The sequence below is a fragment of the Cygnus olor genome, chromosome 3 (assembly GCF_009769625.2).
Source record: "Cygnus olor isolate bCygOlo1 chromosome 3, bCygOlo1.pri.v2, whole genome shotgun sequence".
Lineage (NCBI taxonomy): Eukaryota > Metazoa > Chordata > Aves > Anseriformes > Anatidae > Cygnus > Cygnus olor.
In genome coordinates, this window is record NC_049171.1 from 65,056,656 (window position 1) to 65,073,771 (window position 17,116).

The 17,116-nt window shown below is 37.9% G+C and overlaps 2 protein-coding genes across 4 annotated transcripts in view; one reads left to right on the forward strand and one right to left on the reverse strand.

Annotated features, from left to right (window-relative positions):
• On the reverse strand, positions 1-3,480 carry GTF2H5 (general transcription factor IIH subunit 5). The gene is made up of 3 exons (XM_040553205.1): positions 3,391-3,480; positions 3,131-3,226; positions 1-386 (listed from the first exon to the last, which is right to left on the reverse strand). The coding sequence occupies exons 2-3, from the start codon at positions 3,163-3,165 to the stop codon at positions 206-208; spliced, it is 216 nt and encodes a 71-aa protein (XP_040409139.1). The 5' UTR covers positions 3,166-3,226; positions 3,391-3,480; the 3' UTR covers positions 1-205.
• SERAC1 (serine active site containing 1) overlaps positions 3,462-17,116 on the forward strand; it is a 25,617-nt gene continuing 11,962 nt past the window's right edge. Inside the window, exons 1-10 of one of the 3 annotated variants that reach the window (XM_040553200.1) lie at positions 3,462-3,562; positions 5,151-5,242; positions 6,590-6,626; positions 6,942-7,078; positions 7,430-7,519; positions 8,769-8,900; positions 10,882-11,003; positions 13,017-13,145; positions 14,472-14,585; positions 15,184-15,346. In XM_040553200.1, coding sequence (XP_040409134.1) covers positions 5,152-5,242; positions 6,590-6,626; positions 6,942-7,078; positions 7,430-7,519; positions 8,769-8,900; positions 10,882-11,003; positions 13,017-13,145; positions 14,472-14,585; positions 15,184-15,346 — 1,015 coding nt within the window. In that variant the 5' untranslated portion in view covers positions 3,462-3,562; position 5,151. Of the gene's footprint in view, positions 3,563-3,628; positions 3,651-4,438; positions 4,458-5,150; positions 5,243-6,589; positions 6,627-6,941; positions 7,079-7,429; positions 7,520-8,768; positions 8,901-10,881; positions 11,004-13,016; positions 13,146-14,471; positions 14,586-15,183; positions 15,347-17,116 lie in introns of those variants that run through there. The other 2 variants (XM_040553202.1, XM_040553201.1) reach the window with 2 other exon arrangements.

Sequence of the window (17,116 nt, forward strand, 5' to 3'; positions counted from 1 at the left end):
TCATTTTATGGATTTTAATAACGATACCATAATCTTTCAAAGTGAGAAACAAAATTCAAGAATATTTTGAAAATTATCAATTTTCTAGAATAGCCACTTTCATGTAGAACTTACTAACCACGATTTATCTATTAAAACAGTAACAACCCAAGTTATTGAAATTCACTATTCCCAAACTGGCAGTAATCTCATTTCTCTAGCCTTTTTACTTCTGAGTAATAGGAAAAGAGTTCTGGTCCATTAGCTCGCCCACTCTCTCCTGGAGGAAGTTAACCAACTCGGCTAAAACAAAGACATGAGTTTCATCCAGGTCTTGTATGATGAACTTCTTTCCCAGCGCATTTGACTCATCCAAGTAGAGCAGAAACTGCTTCATTGCTGGGTCGCTGTAGAGACAAACACATATCAGATTGCGCCTCATTGTAATAAGATAAAGCTAAAAACAAACCAAAACCCACACCCTTTTAAGACACTCCCAAAGTTGTTTGGGAAATAATACTAACGTCGAGAGCTGCTTACAATCTTAAGAAAGATTATGAAGCTTTTGAAAACGTTTTTTACTCTGGAAATAAAAAATTGTTCTGGTTACTGTAGAGATAAAAACATAATTTATAACCATGTCTAAAAAGAATGGGCTGCTTGATTGGAGGAGAAGTGCCACTACACTGCTATTACAAATGTAGCTTAAAAAAAAAGCCTCACCTTAACAAGGTGAGTTTAAACTTACATTTCTGTTTTCAGAAATAGCACTTTGAACCATATTTTTGTTTAAGTGTAACTGAGACCCAGTAGAACAAACATGTTGAAGTAGAATAGCACAGAAGGCAAGTGGTCATATATGAACTGTACATTTACCACACCAACTGAACAGTCCCTTCTTTGTCATGATATCACCTTGGAAGTTAAATTTAAGTGTATAGAAGAGAACATTTCAGAAGTATGCAAATTACATAATTGAGGTGCCTGCATTATACTGAGGAGCTAGATAAAGAAAAAATAACTTCAAAATGTAAGCTTTGATCCTCTGAAATTTTGACGAATTCAGATATAATATTATTCTGCCAATATCTTTTTTAAAACAAAACAGGAAAAGCATGGGTTTTGGTAACACTCAGTACTGGGTTGCAATAACTGGTGCATGAATATGTGCAGGAAATTGCAGTTGGGTAGCTCAGAACACTTTAAAATTATGAACGTGGTTGTTTTGACAATGTAGTAATTGGCAACACCACCTCAAAAGAATTCCTTGGTCAATTGTCTCTTTTAAATGCAGTGTAAGGACCAACATTCCCTTACCTAAAAGATATATATGACAATAAAGGCATACACTATGAAACCAAACCCCTCTCCATGCTCGGCCACCGGCAACTCAAAAAACCAATCTTTAATATTAGCTTCAAACTTGTACAAGTATGATTAGAACAAGATGAGTCTGTAAAGTACAAAATAATTTTGAGGCAAGGAGAATCGGAAAGTCTGTAATCTCTATCTTCTTTAGCAAAGTTACTCCTTATGTGTTCTGGCATGTAAGAAGAGAAGTAAAAGATTACACAAAAGATTTGAGACAAATCAGATAATAGAATTATGTGGTTCCCATGCTTCTTCCACGCCCCCTTTTTGATGGGTGCAGGGAGGTTTCTTTTTGCTTGTTTCATTCAGCTGTATCTTCCCAAGATGCTAGTAGTACTAGACGGTACCTGTCCTAGTTGGTATGACCAGCCTGTATGAAGTTAGGCAATATGCACAGACTGATTTTCACACAATCAATGTACAGAGCTGTAATCAGTGCCAGCAGAAACGTTGATCTTGTTCAGTATTTGAAGATTATAACCCCTGCTATTTTGTCCCAAGAACAGCTTAGCTATATAGTGGAATAATATAAAAAAAAAGACCTGCAGACCTGCAGTATCAGCATTTCACTGTTTTGTTTGTGTGATTTAAACATTCAGAAGCATCTATTTTTTCCCCACTCTCTGCCTGCTTGTTATCTTGAACATCCTCAAAAATTTGGATTGTAAAAAACTTGTATTTGAAGCGTAAACAAGGGGACAGCAAGAATCTTGCATTTTCTTCTAGGACGGAACTTTGTGCCCAGTCATTGGCCACCCTTATGCAATGGCAGGGAGAAAACAAGAAATATCCAACACAAAGATTAGTTTCCCAAGGGGCTGTCAAAACTGTCTGATGGCATAACAAACAGCGCAGATTTGTTATGACATAGAAGATTCCTTTCCCTTCCAGGGAGGATGATTAAGTTCCATTCTAACACTAACAGGAAAGTGGCCACAAGGCCGTACAAGAACACAGATCTTTCAGTATGTGAAAAACAAATAAGGTGCAAAACACAACATTGTGCTAACTGCCTGAGATATCAGAACTTCTTGCTTTGTCAGTCAACAGTTCTGCTTTGGGCACCTTTACATAGTCACCAAAGCACCTACATAGTCACATAGACGCTTTCTTGTGTTCAGGTTTGTCAACATACTACAGCGGGGACAAATTTGAGCAGATAAGCTTTTTATTATGGCAGAATTCAGGCCCTGAGCTGCTCACACACAGCCATTAGATATCCAGATGTGAGCTGGCCCACGTCCAGTCAGCCTGGAAGTTAAGACAGCAAGCACACAGTTGCTTCTGCCCTTTTGCAGTTATAGCCTGTAAACGTGTTTACAATTTAAGTGTACAGCAGATACATTATGTCATGTAATGATTTGTAATGCCTCCACAAACCTTGACTGATGGTTCCTTTAATGTGGAGGTAAGCAATTACCAGATCCTTAGTCTAGGCTGCATGTAAATAGATGTGTTGTGTGTTTATCAATAGCTTATTTGTACAAGTTACAAGCGTACTCCTTTTAGAGCATGATCTACAGAGCCACACATCAGCCTTGCATGGAATTTGGGCTGGAACTCATGAAAAGAAAGGATGGAAAATGATCTATTTTCCCTCTAGAATCACTAAAGGGACACGTGGCCCAGGAACCAAACCAACGAACACTACTTGCAAGGAACAAGAGGAACATGCGACGGTGGAAAAATAGCAGTGGAAAATAAGTGGATGTGTGGAAAATAACAAGACCCTAGAAAGAAAATCCCGGAGCGCCCGCAGCAGGGGCAGGGCGCCACTCACCACTCGATGAGCACGCCCTTCAGCACGTTCACCATCCTCGCGGCTCTCGCACGGCTCCCGGGAGGCACGGGCTGGACAGACGCAGGCAGGGGAGGCCTGCAGGGAGAAGGAAGGAGGATGAAGGAGAACGGAGCCGCGGGCGCACCCTGCACCGCCGCGGCCCGGGGGCTCGGAGCCCGCCCCGCCTGGCGTGAGGGGGTGGGGGGGTGGGGGGGGTGGAGGGGCGCGACCCCAGGCCCCCGCCCCCGCGCCGCACGCACCCGCACGCACGTCCCCGCCGCTCCGGCCGCGCGCGCACAGCGCAGGCGCCAGCCCTCGCCCCTCCCTCCTCCGCCCTCCTCGGGCTCTCACTGGGCGGGCGGCCCGCGGCGCGCTGGCGTCACGGCGGAGCGCGAGGGGAGCGGCGGGGCCGGCGGCGGGAGGAGGCGGAAGGTAGCGGGGGGGGGGGGGGGGGGGGGAGCGGGCGCGGGGTTGGGGGGCGTGTGGAGAGTGGCTTCAGGTTGCCTCAGGGGAGGTTCAGGTTGGAAATGAGGAGACATTTCTTCTCAGAAAGAGCGGTCAGGCGTTGGGACGGGTTGCCCAGGGAGGTGGCGGCGTCACCGTCCCTGGGGGTGTTTAAGGAATGGTTGGACGTGGTGCTCAGGGACATGGTTTAGTGGGTGGCATTGGTAGTAAGGGGATGGTTGGACCGGATGGATCTTGGAGGTCTTTTCCAACCTTAATGGCTCTAGGTATTAATAGAAGGAAACAAAGAAGTCCCCCTGTTTCAAGGAATTGGGCACTGTCCTTAAAAGCAATCATAAGTTTATTTATTCCTCTTTTAGAGACTACCTTAAATTCAGTGAAAGCATCAGGGGCTCCCATGTTCCGAGATCAGACTTACTGATCAATATTTACACACGTGATACTTTGTCATTTTCAGTTAATTGTCATTGTGACTATACAGACTATATTTGATATAAGGACATCTATATTTTCAACGTAAACATTTGCTAAATATGCTAAATATCAATAGTGGTGTGATTTAAATCTGAACAGATTCACTTAATATTTCACAATCAGCATAAGTGTGTCAATGCAAACGCTAAAATTTCACCTACCGTAAAAATTTCATGTTTCTTCTGCAGCACATACAGCAATAGATTTTTGTGTGTTTTGCGATTATTATAAATGTTTAATATTCTTGGTGGATTTCAGTGCACTTCTTGCACTGAAAATTCATTCAGACTATTAAGAATTCAGATGAAGTCTTCAGCAGAAGTAACATACAGACTTTGATTATTGTTGTCGGTAGCCAAAGCAAATTTGTATATTTTCGTAACTTTAGGTAAGTTTTTCTGCTATAGATAAAATGTAAAGGCTTAAATTGCCTCGTTTCTTAATGCTTCATAGCTATGCTTTCATAGGAGCTCCTTGTATAGAGGTTAAAATGAAGCCTTTATTAGCTATAGAGTTTTTGTCTTCTTGAAGTGTATTCTGTCAGCAGAAGAAACATGTAAATGTTAGTCTGATTTGCCTTTTAATGACAAAACTATGTTCTTGGGGCCTAGTAAGTCAAAATAATAGATGTGTTAAGACAGAATCAATTAAATCAGGCCTTTAAAACCAGTCTGTTACTGAGCTGTATTAAAATGTGTGTCATACTGAGTACTGTCTTCATGGAGATGTGACCATATCTGGTATTTAAGGGAGAGTTACTAAGAAGTAGGAAAACAGAAGTTAATTGGGGAAGCATACTTACTAATATCAACAGTAACACATAATTGTATGAAACACTGCTGTAGACTTCTACTGTAATTGAAGTGCAGCCTATTAAATTCAGGAGTTTATAGACTAGTTTAATTAGAGCGGTTTATGTGGAACAAAATGACATAAATCTGGTTTATGACCTTTGCTGTTTATTACGACCTTTATTGTTGTGACCTTTGCTGTAAAAAGATGGGGGGGAACTACTACAGGTTTTCTGTTGTAATTCTCAAATCAATAATTACTTTTTTTTTATTATTATTATTTTTAACAGAATGTCAGTGGCTGCTTACTGTATATTTTGCTGTAGGCAGATAAGAACCTCTGGTCCACCGACCCAAAAAACCTTACCCTGGAATGATATAAGTAAGTACAGTTTCATAAGTATCGTTCAGAGTTATTTGTTAATAAAAAGGGAAGAAATCTGTATTGGTATAATGCTATGCATAATTAAATGCTACAAAAAGATCTAAATCTCTGCATAATTTATGATCAGAAGCTTTTGTTTGCCTGAACTGGATGTCTGCTTCTGACCTCGCTTTGCATAGCAATAATGATACCAGTAGGTTACCTGGATGATGAGAGTTTCCCCAAAATACAGTCTCATTAAATTATTTTAAACTCAATTTTTCATCCTTTTTATTTTTTCTTTTTTCTTTTTTTAACCTATCGTGCAATGAAACCATTGTATCTATAAACTGTTAGTCACGGGGCAACACTTGAATAAACATTTAAATTTCTTTTGTTTCTTTCTCCATATTTACTGATTTTAGTTCTCCAATCTTCCCTGCTAAGTTTCTGCTTTCTTTGGTACCTTCTGTAGAGAATGAGAATTCATACAATTCTAAAGTTTATTTACCAGCACTAAAAGGTAGGATATTTCCACTTCTGCTTGACAGGAAGCATTGCATTTATTTATTTTCTCTCTCTTCAACCTTCTCCGCCAGTTATTTCTTCAGCATGTATCTGCCTCTTGTCTGCATGGCAAAGTTCTTAAAGCCTTGCAAAGGCAGAACCTGGTGACAGCGGGTATGGGGCAAACCACCCAGTTCTTGCTGAAGAAAATCAATTTTTCATGATAGGTGAGATATGTTCTGTTGGGTTTGCGGCTACTGTTATTAATAGAGTTGTTTTGGATTGAGATCCTTACATCCAGATAATCAGCTGAACTCTGTCCAGGACAAATACTTCAAATCTGACGGGAATCTTGGGATTTAAAAGGGAAACTGCTGCAAGGGGCATGTGTTCATTCAACTCTTTCCTTTATAAATTAGTTTCAATGGAATTATTTGAAATATATATTTTCTTAGGGTGATTCTGCAGGACTTTTCACATACAGTGAAGAAACACCCAAGTAATGTAAGGAAAAGTGAACTTAAAATAACATGGAGTCTCAAGTGAATGCTAGTGATATAGATAGAATTTTTACTGTTAATTCCAGCAGCTAGGCAATGAATCAAAATCAATAATCAAAGTAAATAGCACTGATGAGACACGTTTTATTGCCTGGTTTAGGAGAGCAAGAAATTCTAATTGAATAATGTTTTAATTATTGGTAAATTTGGTAGGGATTTCCTGAAAGCCATGGAGAAATAGAAAAACATTGAAAAGCTTACCCTTAATTGCTGAAATTCTTACTGTTTGGTAATCAAATGCCAAGTTTTTATTGAGATGATGCACATGACTTTGATGTGATTTTTTTCATTTTTCAAGGAAAAGTTGCAAAGGTAACTGGATCACTTGTACTAGGGTAAGTTGTAACTAACAAGTTTATATGTAACTTATGTATACAGTTAAAATTTTAATGCATGTTACTTTCAAAAATGTGACTATTATGGGACCTCTAGGCATGATAGAATATAGTTTTGAAGCATATTCTCTGGTAATTATTTATTTATTTAATTTTTTTTCTATACTGTGCTGAGTTGAAATAATTTGTAGACTCATGTATTTGGTAAAATCTGGTGTTTACAAAGAATGATTTATACTAAAATGATTGTTAACATTTTTGCCGTGGTTTTTATTTTGTAAATAATATTCATGTACAGTTCTCTTTTATTTAAAGAGGTTTTGTATTCATTACATATGAAGTTCTGTCCTTAAAGAAATTACTCCAAATCGATACTCAAGCTATACATCAAGAAAAACTTAAATCCCATGTATATATACGAACATCTTCTCTAAATCCAAGTGAATATCAAGGTAAGATACATAATTGTTTGGAATCTAAAAATAAAATTTTAAGAGAATAGAATATTTCTGGAATTCACCCTTATATCAAGGAAGATATATTTCTTGAGATCTGTTACAAAAATAATATTTCCACAAAAATAATATCCTCCACAATGTCACCTAATTTATTTTAAGCTGCTACCTGTTTTTTTAATATAGTCCTATATGCACTTACATATATAATGTACTTTATAGCCACGTGTGTGTGTATGTGTATATATATATATAAGAATAATAGAATAGAATAATAGAATAGAATAAAAGAAATAATGTGAGATAGCTGTCTTTCAAACTTCAAGTAACCTGAAAATACTCTTTTAGGGATCACATACCATGCCAGAAAAGAAATCCATAAAGCAGTGAGGAAAATTCTAGAAACAGAAGCTAAACTTTTCTGGAGGCCTTATAATGGTAGGTATTAAAGGCACGGCTTTATCCATGAATATTGATTTTGAATAGTAAAACGTAAGCCTTTTAGAAGGTAAAATATTTTTTCTTAAGAACTTAACATTTTCTATTGTGTTTGAAACAGTGGAAATACTATTTAATAGCTTTTAATATAACTTCCTGTATTAATACAGAATATTGATTTTATACGTATTGAAACCATTCTTTTTCCTTAAGGAAGTAAAAATGATGGTTAAGAAGAGATTTGTTGAAGAAATTTGAGATTATTTTTCTGTTTCAGAAGAGACTTGAAGCTTATGATGCCAAGTTAATATTTGATACCCAAATGTCGTATACCAAAGGATTTTTTTTCAGGGAGTGTAGTGATAGAACAAAGGGTAACAGTTTTTAACTGAAAGACGGTAGATTAAGATTAGGTGTTAGGAAGAAATTCTTTATTGTAAGGGTGGTGAAGCCCTGGCACAGGCTGCCCAGAGAAGCTGTGGATGCCCCGTCCCTGGAGGTGTTCAAGGCCAGGCTGGATGGGGCCTTGGGCAACCTGGTGTGGTGGGAGGTGTCCCTGCCCATGGCAGGGGGGTTGGAACTGGGTGTTCTTTAAGGTCCCTTCCAACGCAAACCATTCTGTGATTCTATGAAAGGTGTTTCGGAGTTGAAATAATCACTAAAATATCATTTTAGAAAAGTATGTTATTCTTTCATCAGAATTGCCAACATTAACTTAAAGCAGCATGGTCTTTTTATAAAGGCATGGGTCACTGCTTTTTAGAGTAATTTAAAATAAGAAATTCAATTCTAATTAAAAAACTGCTCATCAGGCATACTATCTAGTCTCATTTAACTATCTGTTAAATGGTTATAACAATAAGTACCTCCAGTACGGTGCTATGTAATTAATTGTTCAAGGTCAGAGCTTCAAAGTTGCTAACCATTTTCAGCTCTTTCTGGAAGCTGATAAATCTGGTTGGTAAGTGCCAGCCAGTACGTGTATGTAGCAGATATACAGAATTCCAAGTCAGTGACATTAAACTGAATTAAAAACATCCAATTATAAATTAAGGATCAGCATTTTACTAATATCATTGTCATTGTTATTGTACCACTTTAATGTTAAAATAATATACTCCAAATTATTGTTAACAGCTAATATTGGAATATTGGAAGGAACAAATGTTTTTATTCAAGGAATAGAAATGTGACTGTTAAAATGCTCTTTAATAATAATAATTTGGTTTTTATTTGTTTTCCGGTAAAGAACACTTCAGTACGTTTGATGGAGAAGATCATGAATGTGCCTTATGGCTCCTCTTGAAAAGGACTCAGTCAGAAAACAAAGAGGTGCGACTGCAGGCTGTACAGGATCTGGCAAAGAACGCTCACTGGCATGGTAATGTCTGCTGATGTAGCTTAACTCAGCTCAGAAATGCAGCAAGTCTCAGCTGCTGCAAATCCTCTGCCAACACCAAAAAAGCCTAGGAGCTGCGAGGAGTGTAATGTGCTCTGTAATTTGGTCTAGAATGTGTTTTTATTTACATGTCAAGCATGTTTTTTTTCCTAATACCCTCATACAGAGTGTGCATCTGCAGTGCAGGCCTCTCTCTGCTTCCCCACCAGTGAGTTGCAACCACCGGTTAGAATGATGTTGCCTTGGTGTTGGAGAGCAGTTGAGGTTCATTATTTCCTTGGTCTTTCTATTGGGACTGCTAACTAGGCCGCTAATTCTGGCAGAGATCATTACAAGGCTCTGTAGCAAAGGGTTTTAAGGCTGTTCTTCAGTTAATAAAAATTGGGTAGGAGCTGATAGGCCGTCATAGCAAGGTGGTAATGACAAACTAGAGGTAGAGGACTTGCATGTGCAAGCATTATTTGTAAGCTCTTTTCTATCCTGGTTATTTTTGTCGCTTTAGTAGGAAGAAGTTCTAAGGATGCCTAACTCTTCACAAGCATATTCCACAGAATTTTAATGTTTTGGTATTATCAATTCCATTATATATCATAACTTACCATTAAAATAGGGAAATCTGCCTTTCTTTTGTGGTCTTTTCCCCATTGTTACCCACTTTCCTGTCATGTAAACTACCCTCTAAAGCCTGGTGTAGAATTTAAGATCCTTAAGTCTCTCTGTTCTTTTAGCAGCAAATATCCTGGGAACCCCAAGTAGAGGTTGTGTGTGTGTGTCCTTCTCCCCACACCATCCCTAGTCTGGATAAACTAGATGATTCTGTAATCTTGACTCTGATTGTTCTGGTAATCCATTTGGTTGAGGACCTGTCACTCTTGCTGTGCAATGCCACAAAATGGGATTTATGTTGTTCCAGACTGTCTCTTTCAATTCTAATTAATTACCCCAAACTGTACATCAAAAAGCTCTGTTTGAAAATATTTGAAAGCTAGAAGGTACTCATTTAGTATGACTGTCTTGTGTTTATGGGAGAAGACTTACCTGTTAGCAGATTTATCTCAGAATCCTTTCTCTGAAGGTCTCCCGTATCATTCAATGCTCAAGGTGGCCAGTACACAGGAGTCTAATTGCCCTTTGGTATATTCTTTTCTCTGTAGCGTTCATTGCTCTAGAATTTGGATGTGTTACAAACCAAAATCATTTTTGTCAACTACCTCATGAAGAAAATGGCTTTTTTTATCTGATATTCCAAAACCTATTCCAGTGGAGATTGAGACTGAAAGTATGTGCTTTTTTTTTTTTTAAGTGTCAATCCACTTAAATATTATATTTTCCTTCAGTTTGCCACTTAATGTCAGTCTGTATCTTTCAATTTCTCCAGCTGTAAAATAGGTAGGGTTTGGAAAGGAACAGTAGTTACTGGTTACGTCGTTTCCCCTCAGCAGGATGACTGAAAGTTTGTCCTATATCTTCAGTAAGGGAGGGCTACTTAAAACTGCACATATCTTGCATTTTCTAAGGTTGCCCTATTTTTTTTTACTTTAACAATTGTGTTGAAACACAGCTTTTTATATTGTTTAAAGTTATATGCCTATGTCTTGGCAGCATTTGAATTTAAGACTCAGATTTTTAATACTGTATGCACGGGAAAAAAAAAATCAGATGCCTTTCAAGTTTTAACTCAAGTCTGGGATTTTAAGCTTGGATTTGTAGTCCTTGCATTTTTTTCACAGTGGCAATACTGAACATTTGCTTTTGCATGTTTTGTACTTACATCTGAGGATCTTTGTCAAACTGGTGTATCATGAACAATTAGTGCTCGGGTGTATTTCGTTTCAGCATAGTGCTGGTCTAACAAGTGCTGTTTCACCTTTTGGAATTCATGACTGATCAGAAACCACATTTAAAACCAAAGGAGATATTTACAGTCAGTTTTAACCCTAACGCTGAAGTTTTTGTACTACAGATTATCAATATGGTACAGTTGCTCAAGCCTGTGATCAGAGGACTGCTATAGGTTTGGCTCGATCCAAAGATGTCGACCTTCGCTTTTTCCTGCCTCCACCATCGCTGCCAAAAATGAAGAATGTAAGTAAATGAAAAGTAGGTATTAGTTGATTTTTGCTTACTTGTTTGTTTTTAGGACTTCCATTGTTTGTGACCATACTGAGTGGAGTTTTTCTGGAGGAGAAAATTAGTACTGAAATGAGGACCAAAATACAAAACTAGAATATAGTGGTACACCTCTGGAGTGTATCTGTATTAGGGAACGGTGTGATGCAACAAGCTAGGAGTGGGGGTTTGATCAATTATTGTTCTTTGACTGTATGTCCGAATTACATGTTCAGCAGCAATGAAGCTTGTTCCAGTCACAAGTCTGATGCATGCGCTGCCTGTCCGTACCTGACAGGCAATGCAAAGCAGCCTTATATTAAGTCATCCTAGATTGCCTTGTTGATTCTGACAGAAACCTACATGCAGAGAGCACTCCTGGAGGACCTTGCATCCTCACTGTGCTCTGAATAGTGCTCTGGCACACAGCTGTAACCCTGGCTATGTAGGTATGGAAACCGTTTTGAGTGTACCATATGACTACCAAGTGCGGATGCAAGGCAAATTTGCTGCCTGGAAAAATTCTTCCAACATGTTGAGTTACTAATTTAGTAACACCTGCTTTTCACCAAAACCACTTCTGTCTCCTTTTGATATCTTAACCTACTTATTTTTGCATTTAGAAATCATAGAAAGTGCTTGGAGATGAGCTTTGCTGTTATTACTATGAAGTAAGCTTTAGCTGACTTATCACAGTACTTGTTAGATCTAATTGAATAGTATTCCAACAGAAAATTCAGTTAGTGTGATTTTTAGCTGCAGAAATGCTTTGTACCTTGATACAGTGACTCAGATTAATCAGTTAAGCAAATTTGTAACGTCTAGAATAGCTTTAAGTTACCGGTCTTAAATTCCTGAATGCTTTCAGAGATTCTGAGTTGGAGATATGGTTCTTCTCCATCCTTTTTACGTACAGTAATGTCTACCTGACTTGTTTTCTTTATATCTAGGCATGCTATAGGCCCACCTCTTTTTTTCCCAGCTTTTGGCTACCAATCTATTGGATAGATTTGACCTTGCTTTGGTTTTATGTAAATCACTAAGTATGTATATATGATGTTTTGAGCAATCCTGGCATCAGGTCAGCTTCTTAAATACACAGAACTGGCACACAAAGCCTACGATAAGAAGTCTTCTGCAATGCTAATAGAACAAATGCTGGCAAAAGTTACTGTCATAGAATACCTGTACATCTTAGGCAATAAAACTCTGAAAATCAGCTTTGATTGGTAGTGGCTTTTTTTCTTTTCAGCTTATTATTTTTGTAGCATTACATAATGGTGAATCTGTACCTATCAGTTCTGATGTACTAGGTTATACTAGTATATGGTTGTGTATATGCTTTATTTTTACAGCAGTATGATTGCTGGGTGATTGGAGTTACAGTTACCAAGCTGTTACTTAGGAAGTTGAAGGAAATCATTGTGGCAGCACGTGTTGCTCTGCACATCAGACAGATCTCCATCTCTGTTTGTAGCAAGAATTAGAATAACTAGAAGTTCTATGTCTGTGTGCAAATAAAATTACTTTGTTGAATCTGTTCTCCTGTCACCTACCATGGATTACTAAATGAGCACCTGTGTGAGTATTTTGAAGATAAAAAAGTAATAGTGCCTGTAGTTTTGACTAGTAATCTACAGTCATTTTAATACAGCAGCATCAAAATTACTGTGTAGGTATGGGTGAACTTTTAAGCTTCTTGCGCCAAGAGCATCCCATTCTTTCTTTTTCCCTTCCACTATTACTAGAAAAAGGCCACCAAAGTATGAAGCTTACATCTTACTTTTCATCAATCGTGTGGTTTTAGAATTATCAGTCTTCAAAGTTTTTACAGGAGTATAACTAGTAAACCCAAGTTGCAGAGCACTGAAATCCAGTCCTTATTAATTTAGCTGCTTGAATTATTTAAGATCTTTCTGTTCTTTTGTGTCATGTTTTGTTTCATGCTTTGGACAGAATTAACAATTATTTTGTGTTTATTTTTCACAGGATTATCTCATAGAAGATCAGCTTCGTTTGTTATTAGTGTCATTGCCTCAGACTGGTCTTGATCCATGTGTCCAATACTTCACATCTCTTGCTTTACGTGAAAGTAGTCAGACTCTTGCTGCACAAAGGGTGAGTTTCCATCTGCAGAACAGAACTATTTGGTTTCTTGTTCCTGCAGAGCTCAAAGATAAAAAATGATTTCCATATTTTTGAGCATTATAAGAGGAAGAGAAATACAGAGACATTGCAACGTTACAACTTAGTGAAATCTCTTCTTTGTACAGTCTGTGTGTTTGAAAGCTTGTTTATTTTTCCCAGCTGCACTAGTTGGTCTAACGAGATAATCTACAGGCCTTCCCATAAAGCAGGTATTTCAGCACTTTATCCAGAATACTTCCTTCCCCTTGCAGTATTCATAAAGTGATTTTTCACATTTCATCTTACCATAGTTTGTTCTTTTACTGCTAAGAAGATTCAACATTTTTAAGTCTTACTAGCAAACTAATAAATTATTTGCACGCCAGTGGTAGTAAACTCTGTTATATCTGTCACATGGAAGTGCCTTCCTGTAACAGGTTACTGTTGCCAGAACCCAAGTAAGGAAGTTGTGATTTTTGTAACAAGTGACTATTATTTTTGAAAGATGTAATAATAAAAATGACTGTCATATTGTAATAACAACGCCTAACAGGGTTTATTTAGAGATTTCAGAATGCAAGAACTCTATTTCCTATGACACAAACAATATGTAATATTTTTACACTGAGATTCTATTATTGTTTACACAGCAAGGGCTCTTGCTACAAAAAGATCTCCGGTAAGGCCACACTTGGAAATATTTTGCATAATCACACTGTCCTAAAAAATCATAGAATCATTAAAGTTGGAAAAGACCTCCAAGATCATCTGGTCAAACTGTTCCCCTACCACTAACATTATCCACTAAACCATGTCCCTAAGTACCACATCCAACCTTTCCTTAAAATTGTTCTTTCTCAAAGTTATTCTGGCCTTCCTGCCATATGTTTGAGACAGACTGGGCTTCTGAGACTATGCTAAATGCTGAAGACCTTATTTTCCTCCTCTTCTAATTTTTGCAACTATGGAAGTCTAGCTGAAGTCTGAATCTCTCTTCCTTACCATTAAGCAAACAATCTTAAAAGATGACGTTCATTAACATGAATAAAAATCCTACATTTTTCTCCCTTTATTGTATGTTTTGAGGTTAATAGACTATGGAGACTTCTGATTGAAAATCTATTTAATAATTTCAGTTAAAAATAGACATTTTTATGGTATGCTGCTGTATAATTTGTACATTTAAAAAATGTGTATATGCTGAGCACTCTGTAGCAATTTCTATAGATCATTACACACTTAACATTTTACTTTAGAAATGCTTATTTTATGTAACCGTTTGGAATGTGTTATCATTTTTACTGATTCTCATTTCAGGGAGGCTTATGGTGTTTTGGGGGAAATGGACTTCCATATTGTGAGACATTGAGTAAAATTCCTTCAGAGACAGTAGAACTCTTCTGCTTGCAAGCTTTAGTGCAACATTCTAAGGTAATATTCCTATAACTGAAAATCCACATTTATAAACACTCCTTTCTAAGGCTCCTGTGTACTGGGAAGGAGTTATTTTCTTGTCTCCCACCCCTCATCTATTTGTAAGAGCTTTCAGACAACTGAGACTGATATGAATCATGTGTGTAAGTTATCTGTAAGTTCTGTTATTATTTCTAATTTGCCTGTAAAAGTTCCCCTGTAATATGCCTGCATACATCTGTAAGTCGTGTTGACTTAGTGCTTTAACAAATGCAGACGATTGTTCTGCTCAGACTCTTGAACTTTACTTGAAATTTCATCATGCCAAGTGGTTAGTGATCTCGTCTCCCACAGATGTGGAGGAGAGTAGAGTGATGATGCTCAGTATCTTTCAGGTCGTCAATCTGTAGAAATCATGCTTGTAATTTAACATATTAAAATATTTACTCCCTTTTTGACTATGACATAATAAATGCTAGATTAATAAGAATTTTTATGTAATAAGGACTGTGTATGACATCAGCTCCTAAAAGCTCCCTATTTTCTGTATTAAAAGCATCACAAAGAACCTTTTTTAGAGCATCTATTTATTGTTGTATTTGCTGTATGATGCCAGGTTTCTTCTCACTGTGATAAAATTGAAGCTCAAGGAGGCCTTCAGCTGCTACAGAGGATATACCGGCTACGTAAAGATTCTGCAAAAATACAGAGGAACATAATTCGCATTATTGGAAATATGGCTTTGGATGAACGTCTTCATTCATCCATAGTACGTGCAGGTAAAAGGAAAGAAAGCAAGTGCAAGCAGCCTGAGCGTTAGGTCTCTATATTAAATTTTTCAGTGGATTCAGTACTGTTGTGAAATGCAAAGGACTGTGGTAATAGTGTGTCTTTTATATATGTTTTCTGTGTGTGTCTTTTTCTTATTTGTTTGTTCGTTTTTACACAAAACATACACGTAGTTTAGACTGTTGATTTAAAAACTTCTGTATGCTGTCTAGCCAATATATGTCAATGCTGCAGAGGTCTTTAATGAATGGTGAAAATTTGGACGTTTTTGATGCTTGGTTCAGGTTACTGGCAAAAGTCTTTTGAATCTCCTACTCTCACAGATCATCTACCTTATAGATACTACATTTTAATTAAACCGTGTTTTAGTCTCATGAAGGACCAGCTTGTAGTCCTCAACATTTTGGAATAAAGTAAAACGTGGCTTCCCACTCTCCCTTGTTTCGTGTTAGGCAAGTAACTTCTGGTAAGCTTTGCTCTGAGGCCCCTTTGCTCTGAGGCCCCTTTTATTATTTTATTCGGCCCTTTATTTTATTGGCCCCTAGAGATCAGAGTGAAATTCTTCCTTCTTGTTCTGCACCAAACAAATAATTCCCAATGTTTTATTAGGAAAGAAATAAAAAGAAAAATGGGAAGTATCAATATTCTGCTTTTTGTGTGCATCCAAGCTGGTATCTACCTCTTAACCAGTGTGCATTTTTGCAAAAAGGAGAAGTAGCAGAGGTACAGTGAAAGATGATGAGGATGACTGAAAATTTGCAATGTCTGTGGTATAAAGAACAAATGACTAAGACACTTTGCCTGGAAAAAAAATAAAGGAGAACATGGTAAAGATTTGTAAAGTCCTCACTGGGGTAGAGAAGGCAGAGAGGGAATGATAATCTGCTGTTTTTTGTAGTGCAGGACCAAAGGTTCTTGTACATTAAATTATCAAGATGTAAAACAAATAAAATATGCATTTTTTCCATATAGCACGTAACCAAACTAAAACTTGATACAAAACATTGTGGTTGCTGAAGACTTGCAAAGCTTTGAAAAATTTATTAGAAAAATTAATGGAAAGAAAAATCCATAAAGCTTGTATGCACGGATGCTGTCTGTATCTCAGAAAATCCCAAGCTGCCTGCAGAAAGCTGAGGAGGTGTAGTGGAAAATCAGCACTATATACTTGTCTTTTTATTGTTCTATTCTTTTATCTTTCCACAACTGCAATTACTGCTGTCTTTTAGAGAAGGACAGCTGGGACTGCAGAGGCCTTTGGTCTGAGCTGTAGGACCATTCTTACGTTACTACGGAGACTGATGAAACCATATTTATGGAGGAAGAGATCATAACAGAAGAGTAAGGAGGTCTCTGGGACAAAGCTGTTAGTATAAACAGAATCTTAGGCTGTGCACTGGACTCCAGAGATGAGCAGCTGGATGCTGCTGCTGATGAACCGATAAGACTTGCCATTTGTTGCTAGATGATGCATAGGAAGAAAGAACCTCTGCCCTGTGGAGAAGGACTAGCGAGTACTGGTGGATGAAAAGCTTGATGTGAAGCAACAGTGGGCGCTTGCAGCCCCAAAAGCCAACCGGGTCGTGGGCTGCATCAAAAGAAGAGTTGCCAGCAGGTCACGAGAGGTGATTCTCCCAGGCTGCTCGGCCCTCATGAGGCCCCACCTGGAGTGCTGCATCCACCTCTGGGCCCACAGCACAAGACAGTAACGGAGTTCTTGGAGCGGGTCCAGAGAAGGACTGTGAGGATGATCAGAGGGC

What these genes read in the sequence shown, in the direction of transcription:
- GTF2H5 (XM_040553205.1), bottom strand. Translation starts at nt 3,165, where the DNA reads ATGGTGAACGTGCTGAAGGGCGTGCTCATCGAGTG. An exon ending in AAGGGCGTGCTCATCGAGTG is followed by an intron (nt 387 to 3,130) that starts GTGAGTGGCGCC and finishes TTGTCTCTACAG; the next exon opens with CGACCCAGCAATGAAGCAGT.